The sequence below is a fragment of the Hesperophylax consimilis genome, chromosome 19 (assembly GCF_061612785.1).
Source record: "Hesperophylax consimilis isolate HC1 chromosome 19, BYU_Hcon_1.0, whole genome shotgun sequence".
NCBI classification, from domain to species: domain Eukaryota; kingdom Metazoa; phylum Arthropoda; class Insecta; order Trichoptera; family Limnephilidae; genus Hesperophylax; species Hesperophylax consimilis.
Genome location: NC_142854.1, coordinates 8,822,350 through 8,843,924, shown reverse-complemented (window position 1 = coordinate 8,843,924; position 21,575 = coordinate 8,822,350). Strand labels below are relative to the sequence as shown.

Sequence of the window (21,575 nt, the reverse complement as noted above, 5' to 3'; positions counted from 1 at the left end):
AATTAATAGAAGTAAGCGAAAATATTAAATAAAGCATGACTTATTTAAAATAGACCAAAAATCTCTCAACGAATGTCTTAAGTGGCATTTAAAACTGATTTTTTTTAAATTCCAATAACAGAACCATCTTTTGATAATTTTTGGAGAATAGATTTCGTTCTATGGAAAAAATTTCATAAAATTACTTTTTCATCTCGGAAAATGTACATAGATTATTTTACAAAATAACGTATACTTTTTAAAAGCTTAAAAATTCGGTAAAAATTCAAAATTCGGGGTCTTAAACATGTAGCCATTGTAATCGGATAAACTTGAACATTATAAAGTAATAGCTCAGGTTAAGTTAGGTTAGGTTAAGTCAAGAAGAGCTAAAATGAATTCCAATAAAAACAGAGATTGCCAAATCAAAATGTATTCATTTTTATGCACAAAGTTATGAATAACTAAATCCAAGATACTTTAAGGATGAGTTTATTGTTTTTGATAAAAAAAATATACGTTATTGTGAAACCAGAAATATAAACAGAATTAGATTGCCGTATATAAAAAAAAACAGATTCACAGAACTGCTTATTGTACAAAGGACTTAAACATATGATTAAATGCCTGAAAGACTGAATAATAAATATATTTAAAACTACTGGAGTAATTTTTGGCATATTTTACCATTATGCAAAATTGTTTTGAGAGATCGCTTATCATAATGTGCCACATTTATATAACCTAAAAATATGGAATAAACAACGAAGTTTAGATGGATTCAATGGCTTTAAGCCCCAGTAAGCAGTTTTATATGTTTTCATCTTAATATTTGGGAGGAATGGTATTAATTAAATAATATGGTAAATGTTCATATATGACACCAATCACACCAGTGGTTAAAAAAAGTTGTTAAGCTTACTGTAAAAGAGAATTGTATGAACAATGAAATGTAAACATGTAGGAATTAGTTCATATTCATTCATCTTTTGAGAACAATCACAATGATATAAAGATATCTGATACGATAGACGAAGAAGAACGATCAACATCCCTACCCCAGTTTGACAGAACTCATATGTTGGTTTGTGCGCAGAGATGTTTGTAATCCCTTCTTCTGTTTCTCCAACGTCAAAGCCTCGAGGGCTCACCACGTACAAAGGGCCTGCTTTCTCTGACATGAATAAAACATCCGCCGCACATAGATAGATTTTAATGATTTAGGCGGCCAAAATTATTTTTGGGGTTATTTTAGTTCTAAGTTCAATTAAAATAAAGAAAAGGTATATATTTATAAAAACATACATATATTTGTCAGGTTACAAAGAACAGTAATATATAACAGAGCTAAATTCACTAAAAAATACAAATGAATGGAAACAGAATTTAACAAGTTTTCTTTAAATATAAAATTACATTAAAAATCGGTATCTTCAGGTCCAGATGTCTCTACTGACTCTGTGTTTGGGTCACCAGGTAATAAAAGTTTAACCGTTTCAGGTAGAAATGCGTTACGTGAAGGTTTTCTTATTTGTCTCAAGCAACTAATGAAGGTATCTGAACTTAACAAAAGCCTATAATATACATCTAAGTTACATTCTTCCCTAGAAAACTTTCTGGCAAAGTTTAGCCGGTACGATTGGAAATGCTTGTTCCGGGCTTCTGCAGCTTCTTCCGATAGCTGTCCAATTGGAAGGATCCCCGAACTTTTTATGATTTGGCTTCCATGTACCAATATCTTGTGCATAGTTGGCGTCATTGGGTGCCAACCATACTGTTCTACGTACAATTTTGCTGTGTCGTACGCATACTTATCATATTTTTCAGCATCAATTTTATGGCCACCAGAAATAGTTTCTCAAATAACCTTGAATCTGTAAATCAGTTCAAAGTTAATACCTGTGATGGCTGAAGCCAATTCGGGGTTTTCAAAAAACCTCCAGCTTGTGTTGCCATCATTGGTGTTGCCAAAGTTGGCCTTTGGCATGTCGATAAGCAAACCGGTTTCATTTCGAAACCTCTCCTGAATTTCCAACTTCTTTTGGGCTTCTAATGCCTTGTCTTCTTCGGTTTTTCTTTCCCTGTATTTTTTTACTGGCAGTTTATACGAAAGGTGTATAATGCTTTCTAAAATGCGGATCCGGGCGTGTAATACTGACAAGCCGAATTCCAAAGCTTGAGGGTTTACACTATTTTTCTTCGATAGATCATTAAAGGTTTTCGAAGTAGCTCCACAGATGTAGCACTGGGATGTTGACTTTGTGTCTGTGGCTGCGTTACACACCTTTCCGTCAATCATAGTCATTTTGAGTTGGTGCCCGAACGAAAACTCCTCTTCATTCAACGTAACAACTGTTTTGTTTAGTTGCTTAAAGGACTCCTGCACATATTTTATCTCTTCTTTAGTTATGTCCGTTGTTTCTTTTACAAATCGGAATCGAATCGGACGGCAAAACCTTGACGAAGAAGGAGTTGGATTCTACCAAACAATTTTACTGCCTTCTTTTCCACAAACAATGCGCAAAGGCACAAAGGAACTCATAAAAATTTTGGCATCGGAATCAGTCTCATTATCGTAAATTTGTTTAAATTTGGATTGCTGAGAACCGTCACAACCCCATTTGCAGATTATCATTAACGACTTCCTTTCTTGCTCGTTAAGCTGGATTATCACATCTTCTAGGTATTTTGATAATCGTGTTACGGTTAGATCCATTAGGCACTGTAGATTACTTTCCGTGCAAGTAGCCGTAATTCTTAGGGATTCTTTCGGCGGATAGCACTCTTGTTTTGCTTTCAAAACAAGATCATAGCAAGGAAAATGTTGTGGATTTGTTGCCCTTACTATCTCATACTGTCGTCTCGTAAAATCAGCTTCAACGAACATCTTAAGTGCTTGCAGAGGCATCAATTGAGGTACCTCATCGTTGTTGGTAACTCTACTGTAGGCTTTTCTATATTTACTAGCCCGTGTTGGGGAGTTCGTAATATCTTTAAGCACTTTCGAGGCGGTCCTATGTCCCGTTGTCTGCAACACAGATGTAGCAGCGTGAACAATAACTTCATCACCTGCGGAGGCCCTTATTTCTTCCGTTTTTCTTCTTTTACTACGCTCACTTAGTTCTCCAAAAGACTTGGGTGGTCGACCTTGCGAGGAGGCTGATTCAATGGGAATCTCGAATGTTCCCTCTAACCATGATTGGTTTATTTTCAGGAAAACATCTTGGTGTTTATTTGCCTTTACCCATCGTTGCTTAATTTGTGATTTTACATAAGAAAATCTTTTTTTAAAGTCTTCTTTAGCCTCTTTGTTGTGCCCATAGCGCATAAGGAGAAAATTCTCATAATAGTCAAGTTTTTCATTTAAAGTTGGTAAATTTTGACTCTGTAGTTGGTCAAATATGTATTGACGAGTCACTACTTTAGTACCCGAGGTAGTAGGTAGACCTGAAACAAATAAAAAAACAATTTTAATACAAAATATCGCACACTCAATATTTCCTATATTTGACAAAGAGCCTTTCAAAAGGGCTTAGCTCAAAAAAGCGCGATTTTGCGCGGCTATTTCTTATGGAATTAGTTAGTTACATATATGCACTATATAGTATAATGAAAATTAATACAGGGACGGACTCATAAGTACACTAAAAAAGCACTCGAATTTAAATATATTAAAAAAAAAATTTTTTTGACAGAGTGATGTTTGTCGTTTTAAAAATGAATGACAGAGAATGTTAATTAAATTTTTCTGTAACGAAAACAAATTGTTCTTACCTGTATTATCGCAATCCATCACAGTTAAAACGGAAATATTAGCTTGAAATGAATAATGCACGTTTGGAAAGTTATAAGTTTAGGAGAGCGTCGAAACCCGACACGTACACACTTGTTCACTATCGAATTCCGACTGATCAAAGTCGACTCCCGCGCTTCCAAGGAGGGGGGAGAGGATGTTATATTGTACATAGAACTGTTGACTCGCCAATTAAATAGATACCTTACCATTATATTGATTTAAAAAAAAATACTTTTGGCCGTCTAAATCATTAAAATCTACGTATGTGCGCCGCCTCCTAATAGTTGTTCATATTTTAGGCATGCACAAACACCGTAACATCTTACGAGACATCAAAGCTTATGAACTTAAATTTGCATGCGTTTGGTGTGAATATTAAATAGGTTTAGAATTCTGTCATATTTACATATGAAGTGTTTTTTTGCCTTGAACATAATGCGTAGTACATGTTGCGATATGTTGAGAGGCTAAAAGTAGTTGAGAGATGAAGAAGTTGTGATTGGAGGATAGGAAGGTGGAGAAGTACCTGATTAAGTATCTATTCAGATGTGGTCACCAAACTCACCCGACTAATTGACTATTGTAGATGTGGTCACCAAACTCATCTTACTAATTGACTATTGCAGATGTGGTCACCAAACACACCTGACTAAGTGACTATTCAGATGTGGTCACCAAACTCAACCGACTAATTGACTATTGTAGATGTGGTCACCAAACTCATCTTACTAATTGACTATTGTAGATGTAGTCACCAAACTCATCTAACTAATTGACTATTGCAGATGTGGTCACCAAACTCATCTAACTAATTGACTATTGCAGATGTGGTCACCAAACACACCTGACTAATTAACTATTATAGATGTGATCACCAAACTCATCTAACTAATTGACTATTGCAGATGTGGTCACTAAACACACCTGACTAATTGACTATTGTAGATGTGGTCACCAAACTCACCCGAATACTTGACTATTGACTGCAATGTTTCGATTCCTAACGATGATCTTTCACCGGAGCGATACTAAAAGTATAAATTATATATTAGTATATATTTCTTATAATTATGATAGAAAATACGTAACTTTTTAATGACAAAAAAATCCAAAGGCATTCTAGATGTGTCTTCAAAATTCTGTAAATGTACATTCATAATAATGTTCCATTTTAATGCTTTGTACAGTTAGACTTTAAAATAAATATTTTCTTACAAAGGCACTTTTAAGAAAAAAAGCATTGATTCTCAATCCACACAAAAGCAAAACAGTGTGTATAATAAATACTTACAATCATGTTTCACGCACGTTTACACTCACTGAGAATCTTGTGACAGAAATAGCACCATGCAAAAAGTAAGAAATAGTGATAATACGAATTGGTCGGCGTGGATTTGATTTGTATACAAATCTACAGTTTTATTCCGAAATTGATGAAATTTTACACACTTGACCAAAACAAAAGGAAGTTTACAATATCTATTAGATTTATGAAAATCACCCCCTGCTCCCCTTTCCTTGGTGAATTTTGATACGTCTTGATGAAATTTTACACCCTTGACGTTCAAAATACAAGGAAAATGAACTCTGTATAAAGCCTGATCCATACCGGGAACTTCAGCTAGTATTAGAAATTTTCTGTTGATATAGTTTAAATCATAAACTCCATCAAAACATTGTTTAGGCTGTGACTTGACATTATCTTCTAAAAGATCTTACCAATAAACGTATTTTAAATTTTACACAACTAAATTTTACACAAATGTTATGTGTAGTAAATGATTGTTCACCAGTTGTGTAAAATTTAAAAAGCGTAAAGGGGTTAGTATTTGTCTTCTAATTTTCACAGATTTTTTTTTGTGTATATACTAATATACGCAAATTTTTATATGATTTAAAGTGTCATTTATTATTATTCATTATTATCGTACAATAGTATTTAAACTACACTTCACCTCCGCAATACGGGTAAGTTCTTAGCTTGGAGAACATTATACACTTCTCATAAAACAGATATAAAATAAAAATTGACAAAAATACGTCATGACTGAAAATAATAACCTCGCAATATTAAAAAATGTAAGAGAACAGAAGAAAAGCAGAAGAGATCAGATAGTACTTGGCAAGTTGGATCAAAGTCAAGCACGATCAAATTACTCAACAACATTGGATCGATAGGCTTAACTACTTGATACCGATATCCCTAGCACGGTTGCGCTGTCGATAGCGTAGATAAATAAGTAGTATTTTTACGATCGCAACACTGCAGTTCGTAACCCATGGATTTTAGTCATTCTAAGTTTAAAATCACTATTAAAATGTATCCATAATATAAGTTACAGGTCCTTCACCAAGGTTATTCCGAAAGCATCCCCAACGCTGAGAACAAGGGTCAAATATAATTATTCTCTTTTATTTCATTCCCTCTCATATCTCGTTTTATGATGTCTTAATATCTTATTAATTCACTAACACAAATAACATACCCCGGCAATGTTGGAACCAACGATAAGCGGAAACAAACACGTGTTCCCCAAATATTCTCTATACATAATAAACCGAAAAGCCTACCTAACTTGGGAAACGTCTTTCAGTTCTTACAGCCAGTCACTAGCGATCATTCATCATTACACAACGCGATCTCGAACCAAAAACAGTACCTACATTATTAATAATTCCATTAATATTTCACGTCAGTGTCGGTGTTATCTAAAGTGCGTTTGTGCTGTGAACTTGCAAAAAATAATATAAAGAAATTGGACAAATTTGTATTATAATTTTACAAAACAAGCAGATTCAATGCTAAAAATCCACCCGTCCGAATGATTTTCGTACTGCCCAAGACCAATCCGAAGTGGTTCCTAATTGCCATAGGTGCGTTATGTATATTAGCACCTATGGGAACCACTATCATATATTATTTTTTAGGTTCATACAAAACATACTAGCAGCGCCAGAGCGGTACACCTGTAAACCTTAGGAATCTACTAGCTTCTTGAGTGCGCAGCACCTATGATATTTCTCAGCACGTACGGAACAGTATTTTGCAAGAATCAACAGATTTTTTGTGTAATTTATTTTATTTATTATAAAAACACACAGTACATTGGTTAAAGTAACAAAAAAATTACAGATATTAAATATTTCAATATGAGTGCCTATGATCTCATCTTGTAATGTCTCATCTATGGTATGAATATACTGTAATTTACCGGGTGACGTGTGTAGTGTTTATATTGTCTATGATATCATTTTGTAATAATAATAATAATAATACTTGGTTGACTTGTATAGCGCCGTTTTTTGTGCAAAATCACCTCAAGGGAGCTATGCGTAATGTCTCATATGTGGTATGAATATTCTGTAAATTACCAGGTGACGTGTGTAATGTATAGGTGTGTGTGTTTGTGTACGCGCATTGAATATTTTATCATAATATTTTGTCGTTGCTTTTTGAACACAAAAATATAAAACTTTTTCAAAATAGTTTTTTGTAATAAACGACATTATATTCTGAGGGGGAGGAGGGGCTGCCCAGCTGAATTGCAGTTAGACGCTGCATGGTACTCACCTGTAAGAATGTTAGGTACCGCGATGTGATATTTATATAGTACTCACAACAAGCGCCTGGTAAAATCTTTAACCTTTCAGGCCATAAGTAAGTAGGCTGACGGCTTCATCATAGTTCCAAGAGGTACTATATGTAGTGCGCGCTGCTCTGAAAGATCTGAAGCGTTCGATGTATCATAAACTATTTTAGTAGCTACCGCTACATGTGCTATATATAATATGAAAAATACAAAAATGGGATTTTTTCGAATGTATGAGGGAATTTTTCTCCTTTTTTAATCGACGATTGAACTCCATTGAGAGAGGCTATGAACTGCCATTGTATCACACTAATGAGACAGATTAATTCGTGCTAATGCTCTTTGAATCAACACATTTCTCAAGTCTACAATAATCTAGATAAATATTTACAAAATTACACATTTTTAAACCGTTTTACTTCATTTTATTATATAAAATTACAAACATTTTGCGAAAAACCATCTGGTTTTTCTTTATTATCTTTGAGTTATGTGTAATGAGATTCGGTGTTCCCTGTAAAAACTGTACACATGCATAAATTATGCCTAATGCTTGTGTATATAAATTTATACACAAACATTAGGCATAATTTATGCCTAATGCTGCAGGTAAATTTATCTACAAGTTATACCTACAAGATTAATTTCTTCACATAATGAAATGAATAGCAGCGTAACCTTTTAATTTCACTATAAAACAAACAACATTAAAATGAAATTGAGTTTTTCAAATAAACAGATACGATTGCGTGGTTTTTTTCATACAATACTTAAACATGGATTTGGGGCCAAAATATCCAACCAAACCAAATAATAAAACGTAAAGCACATATCTAGTACGAATATGTGCTTTATTTATTAGTGTTACAAATTATAAAATAGGCCATTTACGAAAACGATTATTCACAATTTTATGGTCAAGATTGTTTTTTTAATATATTTACCATTAATTCACAAAAAATGGTCAAACTTGCCTCTAAAAATATGAAAATTTTTATTCTTTAAAGGCCCATATTTTAAATTTAAATCATTAAATAAATAAAAAATAGCACCTATCCATGTCAGATATTTGCTATACCTTTTGCTAAAAAGGAAGTTTTCTGTGTCGTTAAGTATTTTGGCCTCATATCTAAATATTGAAGGCATTGATTTATACAGTCATGAAATTGTCTTTTCTACAATTTAGAAAATAACAAACTTAGTATGAGCAAATAAATGAGTGCAAGGAGAATATATAATGCGAATGATAGCAGAAGTCGATGACGCCCGAGAAAGACATGGCAGGATCAAGTGAATCAGATACTTGAGTCAGGCCATATCACGAGTCAGAATAATAGAAGAGTATGTATGAATTTGAATGAAGCAAGGAGTGTGTGCCAATACCGAGTTGTTTGGCGGTCCGTCTTCTCTGCTTACCCCTGCGGGGAAACATCGTGATAGTTAGTTACTTAGTTTTAAAAATTGAGTAACGGACACAAAAACATTAAAGTCAAAACTATGCTAGCCTTACCACAATTAACGTAACTTCTAAGTTATGGAACTCTTAAAAATCACCAATAGTATCTATAACTTTAATATTTTTGATGATTTAGCTGATCTATGAAAAACGTACGCCAAAAAACACACAGAAAAACACAAAATAATAACATCCACAAATAATTAATTTCTTCAAAAGTCTAGAGTTACAATTTATTAGTGTCATTTTGACATTTCAACTTTTAGATATCTTTTTGTTGCTTAATCTGCATAAGTATTCCCATAGATTACGCATTTACGTCCCGTGGGTGCTTTCATTTTGAAATTATACTTTCTTTATTCTTCTTCACTTCCTTTGGGAACAATGTTCCAGACGGCTTGGAAGCTTGGACTGAAAAATAAATTTGACTTCCTAATGTGTTCATGAAATTTTGTATATTGAAGTTTTTTGTTAATTTGAACCTTTGTGTTAAAGCTGGTCAGAAATATAACATATTCCTATTGATTTTTATTAACCTACTGAAAAAATGAGTTTTTCATAATTTAAACAAAAATCAATAATTTAAGTCCTATTTAAGTTCTGTTACCAAGTACTGTGAAACAACAGGCCCACTATGAAATAATAACATAATAAGTAGAACATTCACAGAACTTGATTTTTAGTTTTGATTTTTTTTATTGTGTGAAGAAAAATTTACACATATTTTATTTTAAATACTTGTTGAATGAACTAACGAAGTTTCCTCAAAGGATACATAAAACATTAAAACAATTAATGAAAAACATAAACTGGAAATGATTGAAAAAGAAAAGCTTAAAAACACACACATTAAACGTAAACACAATATAAACATAGATAGAGAAATAAATAAATGTAAAATAAAACAATTTAAAAATAAAACATGCATTGTAAAATAATGTTAAAAAATAAATTTAAAAAATATAAATTCTTCAAATTCTGCGAAACAACCCGGCTTGCGGGGCGGTGAATTGGACAGACAAAATGGAAGATTTAAACTTACCAAGAGAACTTAATACCTAACTACCTGGAAAAAGCTCACACTATGAACCTGGAAACCTCTGTTAAGTTGCCAAGCGTAACAAACCTCTTGGGACACTCCAAATACATGACACAATTCGAGTTCATGTATGCATTTGATGGCTTGTTCTGATTTTTCACATTTTATTCATCGTGATTGAAAGTGACAAAAATGAAAAAAAAGGACTTGAGAGAAAATTCCTATAAACAAAACAAGAGATGTTAAGAGCTTAAATTAATTGAAAATTTTTTTCATTATTTCAAAAACCCATGGACGTAGAATAACCTACATTTAGCCAAAGTTCTAGCATGAGAGAAACACAGTACAATCGTAAACAGGAAATATTATCAGATTAAAATACAAATTTGAAATACCTATTAACACTAATATACGATTGATTGGAGTGTGTGCCAAGACCGAGTTGTTTGGCGGTCCGTTCTCTCTGCCTACCCCTGCGAGGAAACGGCGTGATGGTTAGTTAGTTAGTTAGTTAGTTATATACGATTGTAAATATTAGTAGAACTGCTAAAAGTTGTACTTTTTATAAATCAACGCATATCAGAACAAAACCTCCTAGATCACAAATCCGGGACACCATCAAATCAAATCGCCTCCTAACATGTATAGGAACCTCCACAAAATGTAATATATATATATTTAAATTAAGTAAATCATTTTGAAATGTATTAATAAACAAGAAGAAAACTTTTGCAGAATCTCGTACAAATTAGGAGGCTGCTTTGAATGATTGTCCCGTCCTTGTGATCTAGGAGGTTTTTATCAGAATGACCGCTAATGCTAGTAAATTTGCCTATATTTAGGCGCACTTTCAAACATTATATATTATTTAAAGGTAATATATAAAACATGCATATCATTTATTTATAAAAAGTCGAGCATCGTTGAAAATACGTCAGCTAATTGAATATAAATTATTTAAAAATGTATTTTTCTTTGAATACTAAAGTATTATATTAGCATCAGAGTAGTTTGGTGAATTTTTAAATAAGGAATCTCCACCGATTGGACTAACTATCAGGATATTTAGCACGATTGATCGATAATATCGATAACTTGTAATCGTTCCCGAGCATGACTACAGATCGCCAACGGGTAAACAATATTCCAAAACGACGAAGTATTCTAATTTTGTTCGATGTGAACTGTTGCTTCTACATTAGCTATCTCCGTTCGTGCTCGGGAACGATTACAAGTTGCCGATATTATCGACAAAATCTTTATCGATCTACCATGCTATGTATCCTAGACCTCAAACCAAATAACGTAAATGCCATCCATTGAAAATTCATGAGGAAAAATAAATTCTGAAATAATCTGAAAAAGCCATTTTCAGTTGAATATAACTTCAACTTAAGCCCTAAACAGAAACTTGTAATGATATGCCCTTTCTACTTCAAACTTTTCCTTCTCTTCTTTCTACGATACATTTTCCTTAAGTCCCGTAGGTAACTTTTCCATAAGGCTTTGGTTATATATATATCCGGGGTAGGAAGGTCCTCCCTGCCGTCTTTTCTTTATTACACACCCCTTCAAGTGTGTACATCCTAGTTTGTCTACGTGACGTACGACCTTGAACGTACTCATTTCACGTGACGGTTCAGTATAAAAAGGCTTCACCGAACGTTGTGTTGGGTTTTTGTTTCTCGGTTTAGAAACCTAGTTATTTATGTTTTGTGTGGTATCCCTTGGTTCTTTTGAGATAGAGTGAGTTGAATCCATTACCGCTGTTTTTCAAAACCATTTTATAAACCTTATCTTCTAAGTCGCCTGCTCACCCCCCCCTAGCTACTCGATTCTACCTATCGTAGGGTAATGTGAATATAATAAAGTGTTAGATTTTATATATGTGATATACATACGATAAATTTATGGTGTTAGTTGTCGGCGCCATCCATGTATATATTTTGGGAGGGGAAGGAGAGGAAAGGAAATGAATTTTTTTCAAGTTAAGATTGGCTCCTCCGCTTACCAAACAAAACTGATGGATGATAATTTGAGCAAGGCGATCGATATCTGCGTGTCTGGATATCACAACCGGCCGGGTCTCCCCTTGTTCCAAATCGGCAACCTTCACGCCAGAATAAAGAAAACCAGGTCTCTTCACCAATTTCAGAATTGCCCCAATCTCAAACACCTCCAGGATAAACTACTTTACTGAGTGTAGAAGGGGAAAACCATAACATCCCTTTATCACGAATCTAGTCGCGAAAATGTGACACGCAAGGTCCTAAGTTACGTGCCACCTCCAGAAAACGTTGTAACTCCCACGCCGTCGGGGATTTACATCCCTTTCTAGGTCAATACATAGATAACACACGACAATCTTGTCGACATTTTGCCTGCTTATTAACGATAGGTTGTGTGCCTACCCATTCAGCCAATTATCATGTGAGATATATGTAAGGTCTACTCGAAATGCCAAATTTGGGATGAGGACTGTCTGTATTTTAATATTTGGTTCCAGTATTTATTTTATGAGGTCACTAGCATCCTCGTGTATTAGGTATGGGTAACTTCTACTGAATACCTATCCTCTCAGGTAAGGTATAAACGGATAATTGGTTTGATTTTTTGCATTTAATTTAAAGAGGCTGCCTACCTCTCGAAAGATACCTGTTGAGAAAAGTTGTTCGGTTGGTAGTTTTATTTCGGAGATTACCATCTCCCTCTTTCGACTTTAGATTTGTTTTTGTGCATCCCAATTCGTAACTTAGAAAGTCAAATAATAGATGAAAAGTATTAAATTAGAAAGTCAAATAACAGAAGAAAAGTTTTCATTTTGTTCCGTCTGGTTGCATCCGATCGTTTTCAATTTGGGACGGCATACGCTAGCAAAACTTCCCCTTTGACTGACTGTACTCCGCGCCTCTCGTCCTATATATGAAAAGGTCGTTGACTCGTCTCTCGCTCACAGCTGATTGACAATGCGTCTAGCGTATCCCTTCTTATGGGAAGATTATTTGGGTTGCAGGCGTTGCAAACTCGGTTCCTGTACCTCAGTTGTATCCTATTATTAAAAGGGTCCTCTGAAATTTAATAAATAATATAAAAAAACTCACCCTGTTAGTCACCTCCAAATCCTCGTGTGAAACTTACCTGGTTACACTATATAGCTAAATCACTTTAATTTTCGACCTCCTCCCTACGCTTATAAAAGGGTAATTAAATATTCCTGTAAATAAAATTGTACCTCCCTAATCTGTTAGGATTCGAACCCACAGTTAATAATCTATTTGATTCTCTGGTTTTCGGTCTCCGTGGATAGAATGCCATCTCGCCAAATCAATAACTTAGCCCGATTAAACACTTCCTGCCTTTAAGTACATTCACTCTATTTTAAAACGCAATCAATATTTTTATTATTTTCATGTTTTTAAGACAAGCAATCTAGTTCGAACTGTATACGAAATCACGTTTAAATCAACACAACTTTATAACACAATCGCGATTGCACAACACCTGGCGCCCCTGAGGTGGGTTTTTACAAAACGGCGCTCTACAAATTATCCAATTATTATTATTGTCATTATTATTAATTGTTTCCTCACTGAGTCCAACCACTTTCACTTCACACAAAACCGGTTCAATAATATTTCACTTTAGTTCAAAATTCCACAATACTATTAACACCAACTGAATCCACTAATTCACTGCAATTTCACACAACACTTCTCATTTGTATAGATTTCATGGAGCTGTCAACGCACTCAAGTTCCAAACCTGACTGTCCTCCGGTCTCTCCTTTCCCGTGGGAATCTGTTTACTCAAGGCCTGTCTGTCAATAAATCTTCCGTCGTTGTTTAAACAAAAAAAATTTTTAGAGCACGTTATTTTATTATTTATCGTTTATTTTTGTGGATGTCCAAAACATCACAGCCTCCCTTTAGTTCTAGGCCCAACGGGTAATCTCGCTTCCTCGTGTTAGTCGATGGGATTAGAAATAACTATAGGTAATTTACGTTTCTCGAATACCTCTGTATTTATTTTTTATTTTTATTTTAAATTTTATTTTAATTCTTCCAAAATGTTGAGCGCCCCTGTTCTTCGTTTCTAACCTAGCATCTGTTTATTTTTTTTGGTTCCCGTGATTATCGGCTTGTTCTACTGGTGAGTTTTTTTCCGCCCTCAGCTTTTTCAAGTGTTTTTGTGTCTCTATGGGTAGAAATTCAATATGTCATGTCACACTTGTTTATTTTTAAACTCTGAGTTATTTGTTTAAACAGTGTTGTTTCACCTCAATACGTTATTTGTATTATGTTCGAGTGTTATTTATTTTCATGTTGATTTGTTTTTATTTTGTGTCCTCGGCGGTGATCCGATGGTTTTGTCTGTCTTTTATTATTTATGTCTTAAACATTCTCTGCCTTTTAGATCTGGAATAAACAATAATTGTTTACATTTATTCAAATATCAACGGTATAAAATATGCCATATACTTCACGATATCTGAATGCAATGTTTATTTTAGATTTGTCCCAGCTATCTTATTCTTGTGTTATAATTAATCCGATTTCGATGTTTGTTTATCCTTTGGCTTCGTTGTTTATGAACATTTTAGATGTTTTTTGTCGTCACAATGAATTCAATGTTTTCCGGGTCTGTCTGTTTATTCTATTTTGCCTTTGAAGTACGATGTCTCTGTTATCATTTTTGACGATAGGTACCATTTCTTTTGCTGTTAATGTGAATTAATAAGGTTTATGAAATCCATTTTTTTTTTCAACAACAGTAATGAATTCAAACCAGCTTGTATATCTATCTCTCCTGGTCACGGCACCAGATGTAATGATATGCCCTTTCTACTTCAAACTTTTCCTTCTCTTCTTTCTACGATACATTTTCCTTAAGTCCCGTAGGTAACTTTTCCATAAGGCTTTGGTTATATATATATCCGGGGTAGGAAGGTCCTCCCTGCCGTCTTTTCTTTATTACACACCCCTTCAAGTGTGTACATCCTAGTTTGTCTACGTGACGTACGACCTTGAACGTACTCATTTCACGTGACGGTTCAGTATAAAAAGGCTTCACCGAACGTTGTGTTGGGTTTTTGTTTCTCGGTTTAGAAACCTAGTTATTTATGTTTTGTGTGGTATCCCTTGGTTCTTTTGAGATAGAGTGAGTTGAATCCATTACCGCTGTTTTTCAAAACCATTTTATAAACCTTATCTTCTAAGTCGCCTGCTCACCCCCCCCTAGCTACTCGATTCTACCTATCGTAGGGTAATGTGAATATAATAAAGTGTTAGATTTTATATATGTGATATACATACGATAAATTTATGGTGTTAGTTGTCGGCGCCATCCATGTATATATTTTGGGAGGGGAAGGAGAGGAAAGGAAATGAATTTTTTTCAAGTTAAGATTGGCTCCTCCGCTTACCAAACAAAACTGATGGATGATAATTTGAGCAAGGCGATCGATATCTACGTGTCTGGATATCACAACCGGCCGGGTCTCCCCTTGTTCCAAATCGGCAACCTTCACGCCAGAATAAAGAAAACCAGGTCTCTTCACCAATTTCAGAATTGCCCCAATCTCAAACACCTCCAGGATAAACTACTTTACTGAGTGTAGAAGGGGAAAACCATAACATCCCTTTATCACGAATCTAGTCGCGAAAATGTGACACGCAAGGTCCTAAGTTACGTGCCACCTCCAGAAAACGTTGTAACTCCCACGCCGTCGGGGATTTACATCCCTTTCTAGGTCAATACATAGATAACACACGACAATCTTGTCGACATTTTGCCTGCTTATTAACGATAGGTTGTGTGCCTACCCATTCAGCCAATTATCATGTGAGATATATGTAAGGTCTACTCGAAATGCCAAATTTGGGATGAGGACTGTCTGTATTTTAATATTTGGTTCCAGTATTTATTTTATGAGGTCACTAGCATCCTCGTGTATTAGGTATGGGTAATTTCTACTGAATACCTATCCTCTCAGGTAAGGTATAAACGGATAATTGGTTTGATTTTTTGCATTTAATTTAAAGAGGCTGCCTACCTCTCGAAAGATACCTGTTGAGAAAAGTTGTTCGGTTGGTAGTTTTATTTCGGAGATTACCATCTCCCTCTTTCGACTTTAGATTTGTTTTTGTGCATCCCAATTCGTAACTTAGAAAGTCAAATAATAGATGAAAAGTATTAAATTAGAAAGTCAAATAACAGAAGAAAAGTTTTCATTTTGTTCCGTCTGGTTGCATCCGATCGTTTTCAATTTGGGACGGCATACGCTAGCAAAACTTCCCCTTTGACTGACTGTACTCCGCGCCTCTCGTCCTATATATGAAAAGGTCGTTGACTCGTCTCTCGCTCACAGCTGATTGACAATGCGTCTAGCGTATCCCTTCTTATGGGAAGATTATTTGGGTTGCAGGCGTTGCAAACTCGGTTCCTGTACCTCAGTTGTATCCTATTATTAAAAGGGTCCTCTGAAATTTAATAAATAATATAAAAAAACTCACCCTGTTAGTCACCTCCAAATCCTCGTGTGAAACTTACCTGGTTACACTATATAGCTAAATCACTTTAATTTTCGACCTCCTCCCTACGCTTATAAAAGGGTAATTAAATATTCCTGTAAATAAAATTGTACCTCCCTAATCTGTTAGGATTCGAACCCACAGTTAATAATCTATTTGATTCTCTGGTTTTCGGTCTCCGTGGATAGAATGCCATCTCGCCAAATCAATAACTTAGCCCGATTAAACACTTCCTGCCTTTAAGTACATTCACTCTATTTTAAAACGCAATCAATATTTTTATTATTTTCATGTTTTTAAGACAAGCAATCTAGTTCGAACTGTATACGAAATCACGTTTAAATCAACACAACTTTATAACACAATCGCGATTGCACAACACCTGGCGCCCCTGAGGTGGGTTTTTACAAAACGGCGCTCTACAAATTATCCAATTATTATTATTGTCATTATTATTAATTGTTTCCTCACTGAGTCCAACCACTTTCACTTCACACAAAACCGGTTCAATAATATTTCACTTTAGTTCAAAATTCCACAATACTATTAACACCAACTGAATCCACTAATTCACTGCAATTTCACACAACACTTCTCATTTGTATAGATTTCATGGAGCTGTCAACGCACTCAAGTTCCAAACCTGACTGTCCTCCGGTCTCTCCTTTCCCGTGGGAATCTGTTTACTCAAGGCCTGTCTGTCAATAAATCTTCCGTCGTTGTTTAAACAAAAAAAATTTTTAGAGCACGTTATTTTATTATTTATCGTTTATTTTTGTGGATGTCCAAAACATCACAAACTTCAAAGCTTTATTGTATCTCAAAAGCAAAGTATATCAAATAAAGTTAATTAGGCAATAAATTTGTCAAAATACTGAACTTGTATTGTTTTTGTTCGTACTTCTGTGGGGTTTAATTGGGTTAATATTTTCTTACAATTCCAGAATTCTCCATTTACAATGTGCGTAATGTTTTGGAAATATTTTCTTGAGAGATGCTTCTTCAAACAAGTTCCACCTATAAACATGGATGTAAACATTTATAATGATTTAATTAATAAAAACTTTACAAAACTTATTTCCAGTAATACAAAATAAAACGAGATTCAAATATAAACTGGAATAGAAACATAATGTATTAAAAATAGTTGCAAAATAAATAATAAGTTTTGTTCTAGGCACACTTAAAAAAAACACAAAAATCGGTTAAGTAATCTCTGCATATTATACAGGGAGAAAAATAATCCTGCTAAAAAGTGATAGCATAGTAAGTTTTTTCCGTGTAGATACGTTTACCAAATGTAGGAATTCAGAAAACGCCAAAGATGTTTTCATTATCCAAAAGAGATGCTTAAGAAAAATTACAAATTCCGGTTATTTGGAATCATGTAGAATATAGACTCCATTTTAACCTTTGATACTTTTAACGATCACCGTTATATATATATATTCATACTGCTCTTATATCTATATAAGAGAGTTATACCTTTCAGTACTGTCATCTCCAGACAACTTTCCTCTAAAACACTCAACACTCAAACACGCGAAAAGATTTACTGAAAACTTATTAATATCACAATCAAACAAAATATTATTATTTTTAAATGATAAATTAACGTTTATAAGACAAGGTTTTATGCATAGCATAAAGGATAACGAATAATTATAAGCATAATTATAGTATTTCGGATGAGTAATTATTGCTTATAAACAAAATATTGTTTAAAAGGGACTAACTACCAGCCATAATAGCATTTAACCCTTCCAGCATTTGAGGGTCATATATGACCGGGCGTTCATATTTTATAAAAGTATTTTTATAATATAAAATGAAATTATAATTCTTTCCAGTTAGCCACAAATATTTATACTGGAATCCATTTATAAAATACTAAAAATAGCCAAAATGAATCATTCATATTTTGCGCCACTATCATAACAATCGGTTTAACTTTAAAAATTCTTTCTTCTTTTATATTATATGAACGAGAAAAAATTAAAAGTACAGTTTTTTTACAAATTGCCCAAACAAAACGAAAAAATTCGAAATATCGAGTTCTCTCAATTTTTCTTATAAGCACACCCATTGTATTTTTGATTAATTTTGAACCTTGAAGATGCTTTCACCAAGAAAAACCGGTAGGTCAAATAATAATTTGTGGTTTTTAAACAAAGTGTTTTATTTTTTATTTAATAGTCAAACCACAAAGTGACTTCTTTTTACCAAAATATGAAATTTATGTATTTACGAATGACAAGAAACTCGATGAGATCTGTTTTTTGTTTGCGATTAATTTTGCACCTCTCAAAGCTACAGGAAACCAATTTTTTATCAAAAAATAGCTTGATTGGTGTATTTATGGCAGCTGGTGACAATTTGTCTAACGAACGAACTTATTTGCGGTTCTAAACGCAGTACATAGCAAGTATTTCAACTGGACCTAGTTCAATGAAATCACGCACGTTGTCACCGTAACATATATTCACTTTTTAATTCATCTAAGGTACACCACGTATATATTATACGACCCCACTGGATTGCACACCGATCTGGACACTATTCTGTCGAGCCCAAGTTGAATTAATCGAAAAAAGCTTTAATATAATTAATGTAATAATATGATAACTGAAATATATTCCCAGCGGAGTGGTAAACTTGTTATTTTGGAATCTCTAAATACGTCAAATATGTCTAAATCTATTAATCGAATTACGCAGTCAATTTATAGGTGAGTGAGCTTGGTAGTTAGCTTTAAAATTGTCTCAGAAAATGGTAGCATTTTGTTTCGTTTTGTCGTATTTATCTTGGCGAGAATTTTCGATGAGTGCTTTGAAGGGGAAGCTTAGTGCTAAATTACTTTTTTCGATTAATCTTCATAACGAATTGGTTTGCATTATGAAACAAAAAATATATTTTTTTAAGTTAGACAAGCATTTCAGGGTTACGAATAACCTGACAATATTTGAAAATCTCCTACTACCGCCACAGTAAGCGAAAAATGTTGCTTGTGTTTTGATGGAGGACTTAGCCGGCTGAGGAATTGAACGCACTACGCCTGGGTGGGTTCCAATTGCGATGTTAACTCATCCACCGACCGGTCTGATATGCTTTCGATAAATTGAAGCTTTTCCTATCGTTGTCCTTGAGTAGAATTCAAATGACTTTTTTTATTTATTCAATATAAAATATAACTGTAAACTACTAAAAAAATTTATTCAATAGAAATGTATGAACGCATATGTATTTATGCGTTCAATGAAACAATTAAAAAATATACAATGTTATTTCTTAGATTATCTGTGACAGTTTCTCTTGATTAACTTTTTTGTTGTCTTATAAAATTGTTTACAAAATAAATAAAAAACCACTTTTGCGCTTGAAATCGAGCGTTTCTTAAATCCGCTTGCCAATTTTAATGCTTATTGCTTATATTCGTGACGATAAAAGGCATTACTAGAATATACACATTTTTGGGTTGTAACTTCCCCTTAATGTTAGCCGCTCACTTTTTCACATCTTTGCAAAAGGAAGCGGAAATTGGCATATATTTCGTTTCTACCCTAAAAACATCCAACAAAAACATTTTTATTGGTCTATGTTTTGCTAAACATGTTTTTGCCCAAAATACGCAAAATTCACATATTTCAGGTAAAGTTAACGGTCTCATTATAATCTAGCAAAAGAAACAAAATAAAATTATACAATTTTTTTATTTGCGTTTTAACCCCTAGTATTGCTATGTTTATTTGGTTGCAAAATTATGAAAACTGTTTGCGAAAGAAACTTCACAATTTGAGAAGGTAGAAAGGATTAAACGCAAGAAAACTCTGCTCTGATGCAGTTTTTTTAAATATCTATTCGAATTCCGCTTTTGCTTTCAGTAATTAATGAATGAACGCAAATCATTGAAACGAAAATTATCCCACTTTCCGACATTCGGTAGAGCTGAAACTCTTGAAAATAGATAGATTGGTTATTAATGACAATGCATTCTATCCTAGCCTTCATTCCCTATAAACATCCTATCATTCTATCCTTTGGTGGCACACACATACACACACGCGGTCGTTTATGCATTTCTGTGAATTTGGATGACATTACAATAGTTAATATATGAATTAAATGTCAGTACTACTAGATCAGCATTTGGCGAAATCATTAGAGTTGTGGACTCCAGTTCTCGTATAAGAAAGTTCAATCCTCAGTTGCTTATTAATTATTTATTTTCAGATTTTTTGCGTACTAAGATAAATTAAAGGTACGTATGACGTCACGCCAGATTTCGATATGTTAGGCTGGCTTTGAAAATTTTAAACTTTAAAAATACTTAATCTTTAATTTGATTTAAATATATATTTATTCGCTTGTAAAAAAAATATGGAGTTTATTGTTGAAATCCCTATGTATTGTAGAAACATGTAGGTTATAATAGCATACCCCTTCAATAAAATCTAATGCAAACATTTTCTACAACATCACTCATAGGTTCTGTTTGCATGAGCATTACGCCATGTTTACTCCTGTATCACTATCTGATAATATTATTACTCCAGCGTCTGGACGGTGTAGGCCCTGTGATTGGTCAAATTCAAATTGTGTTTAAATAAGACTTTAAAGATTAAGACACGATTTCATACTGAAATAGAATCGCCACATGTAATACGATATTTCTTAAAAAATATCGTTTCTGCTCATACAATTTTTGGATAATATCGAAGAAAATATTTCTTAGAAAGTTCATAATCCATTGGATTAATTACATTACAGTGAAAATTATCCACAATTACGTGATTACGTTTGACGTTTGACGAAAAAAGCACGCGTTAATTCAATATGGCCGATACCCGATACGCATCGCGGCTAGGTGGCCGACAGAGCGCCCCTCTGGCGGTGAAGAAACGAATCAAATGACTGGCGCGTATATTTAAATATGCAAAATTACTTGAACATCAAGCGTTTAATAATAAGATTTCTTCTGGAAGTTTAGTTCTAATTTGCAATGGCATTTTTCATTATTATTTATAATTTTTTTTTTGCTTATTAATTACATCTGATTTTATATTGACATGTTTTCTAATTTCTAAAATTTCTAAATTATTTATTTGCGATGCTTTAATCCTGAGTGAAGTATTTTAAGACCTGAATTTTTATCGAAAGTGTGATTCAAAAGATGATTTGCAAACTC

The 21,575-nt window shown here is 33.7% G+C and overlaps 2 protein-coding genes across 2 annotated transcripts in view; one reads left to right on the top strand and one right to left on the bottom strand.

The window, feature by feature from the left end:
- Positions 1 to 21,575, top strand: part of LOC149414765 (uncharacterized) — a 205,903-nt gene that overhangs the window by 39,720 nt on the left and 144,608 nt on the right. The gene's annotated exons all lie outside the window — the stretch shown is intronic.
- Positions 2,459 to 3,956, bottom strand: LOC149414766 (uncharacterized). Its single transcript, XM_089643385.1, has 2 exons — positions 3,754 to 3,956; positions 2,459 to 3,426 (listed from the first exon to the last, which is right to left on the bottom strand). The coding sequence occupies exons 1-2, from the start codon at positions 3,770 to 3,772 to the stop codon at positions 2,459 to 2,461; spliced, it is 987 nt and encodes a 328-aa protein (XP_089499511.1). The 5' UTR covers positions 3,773 to 3,956.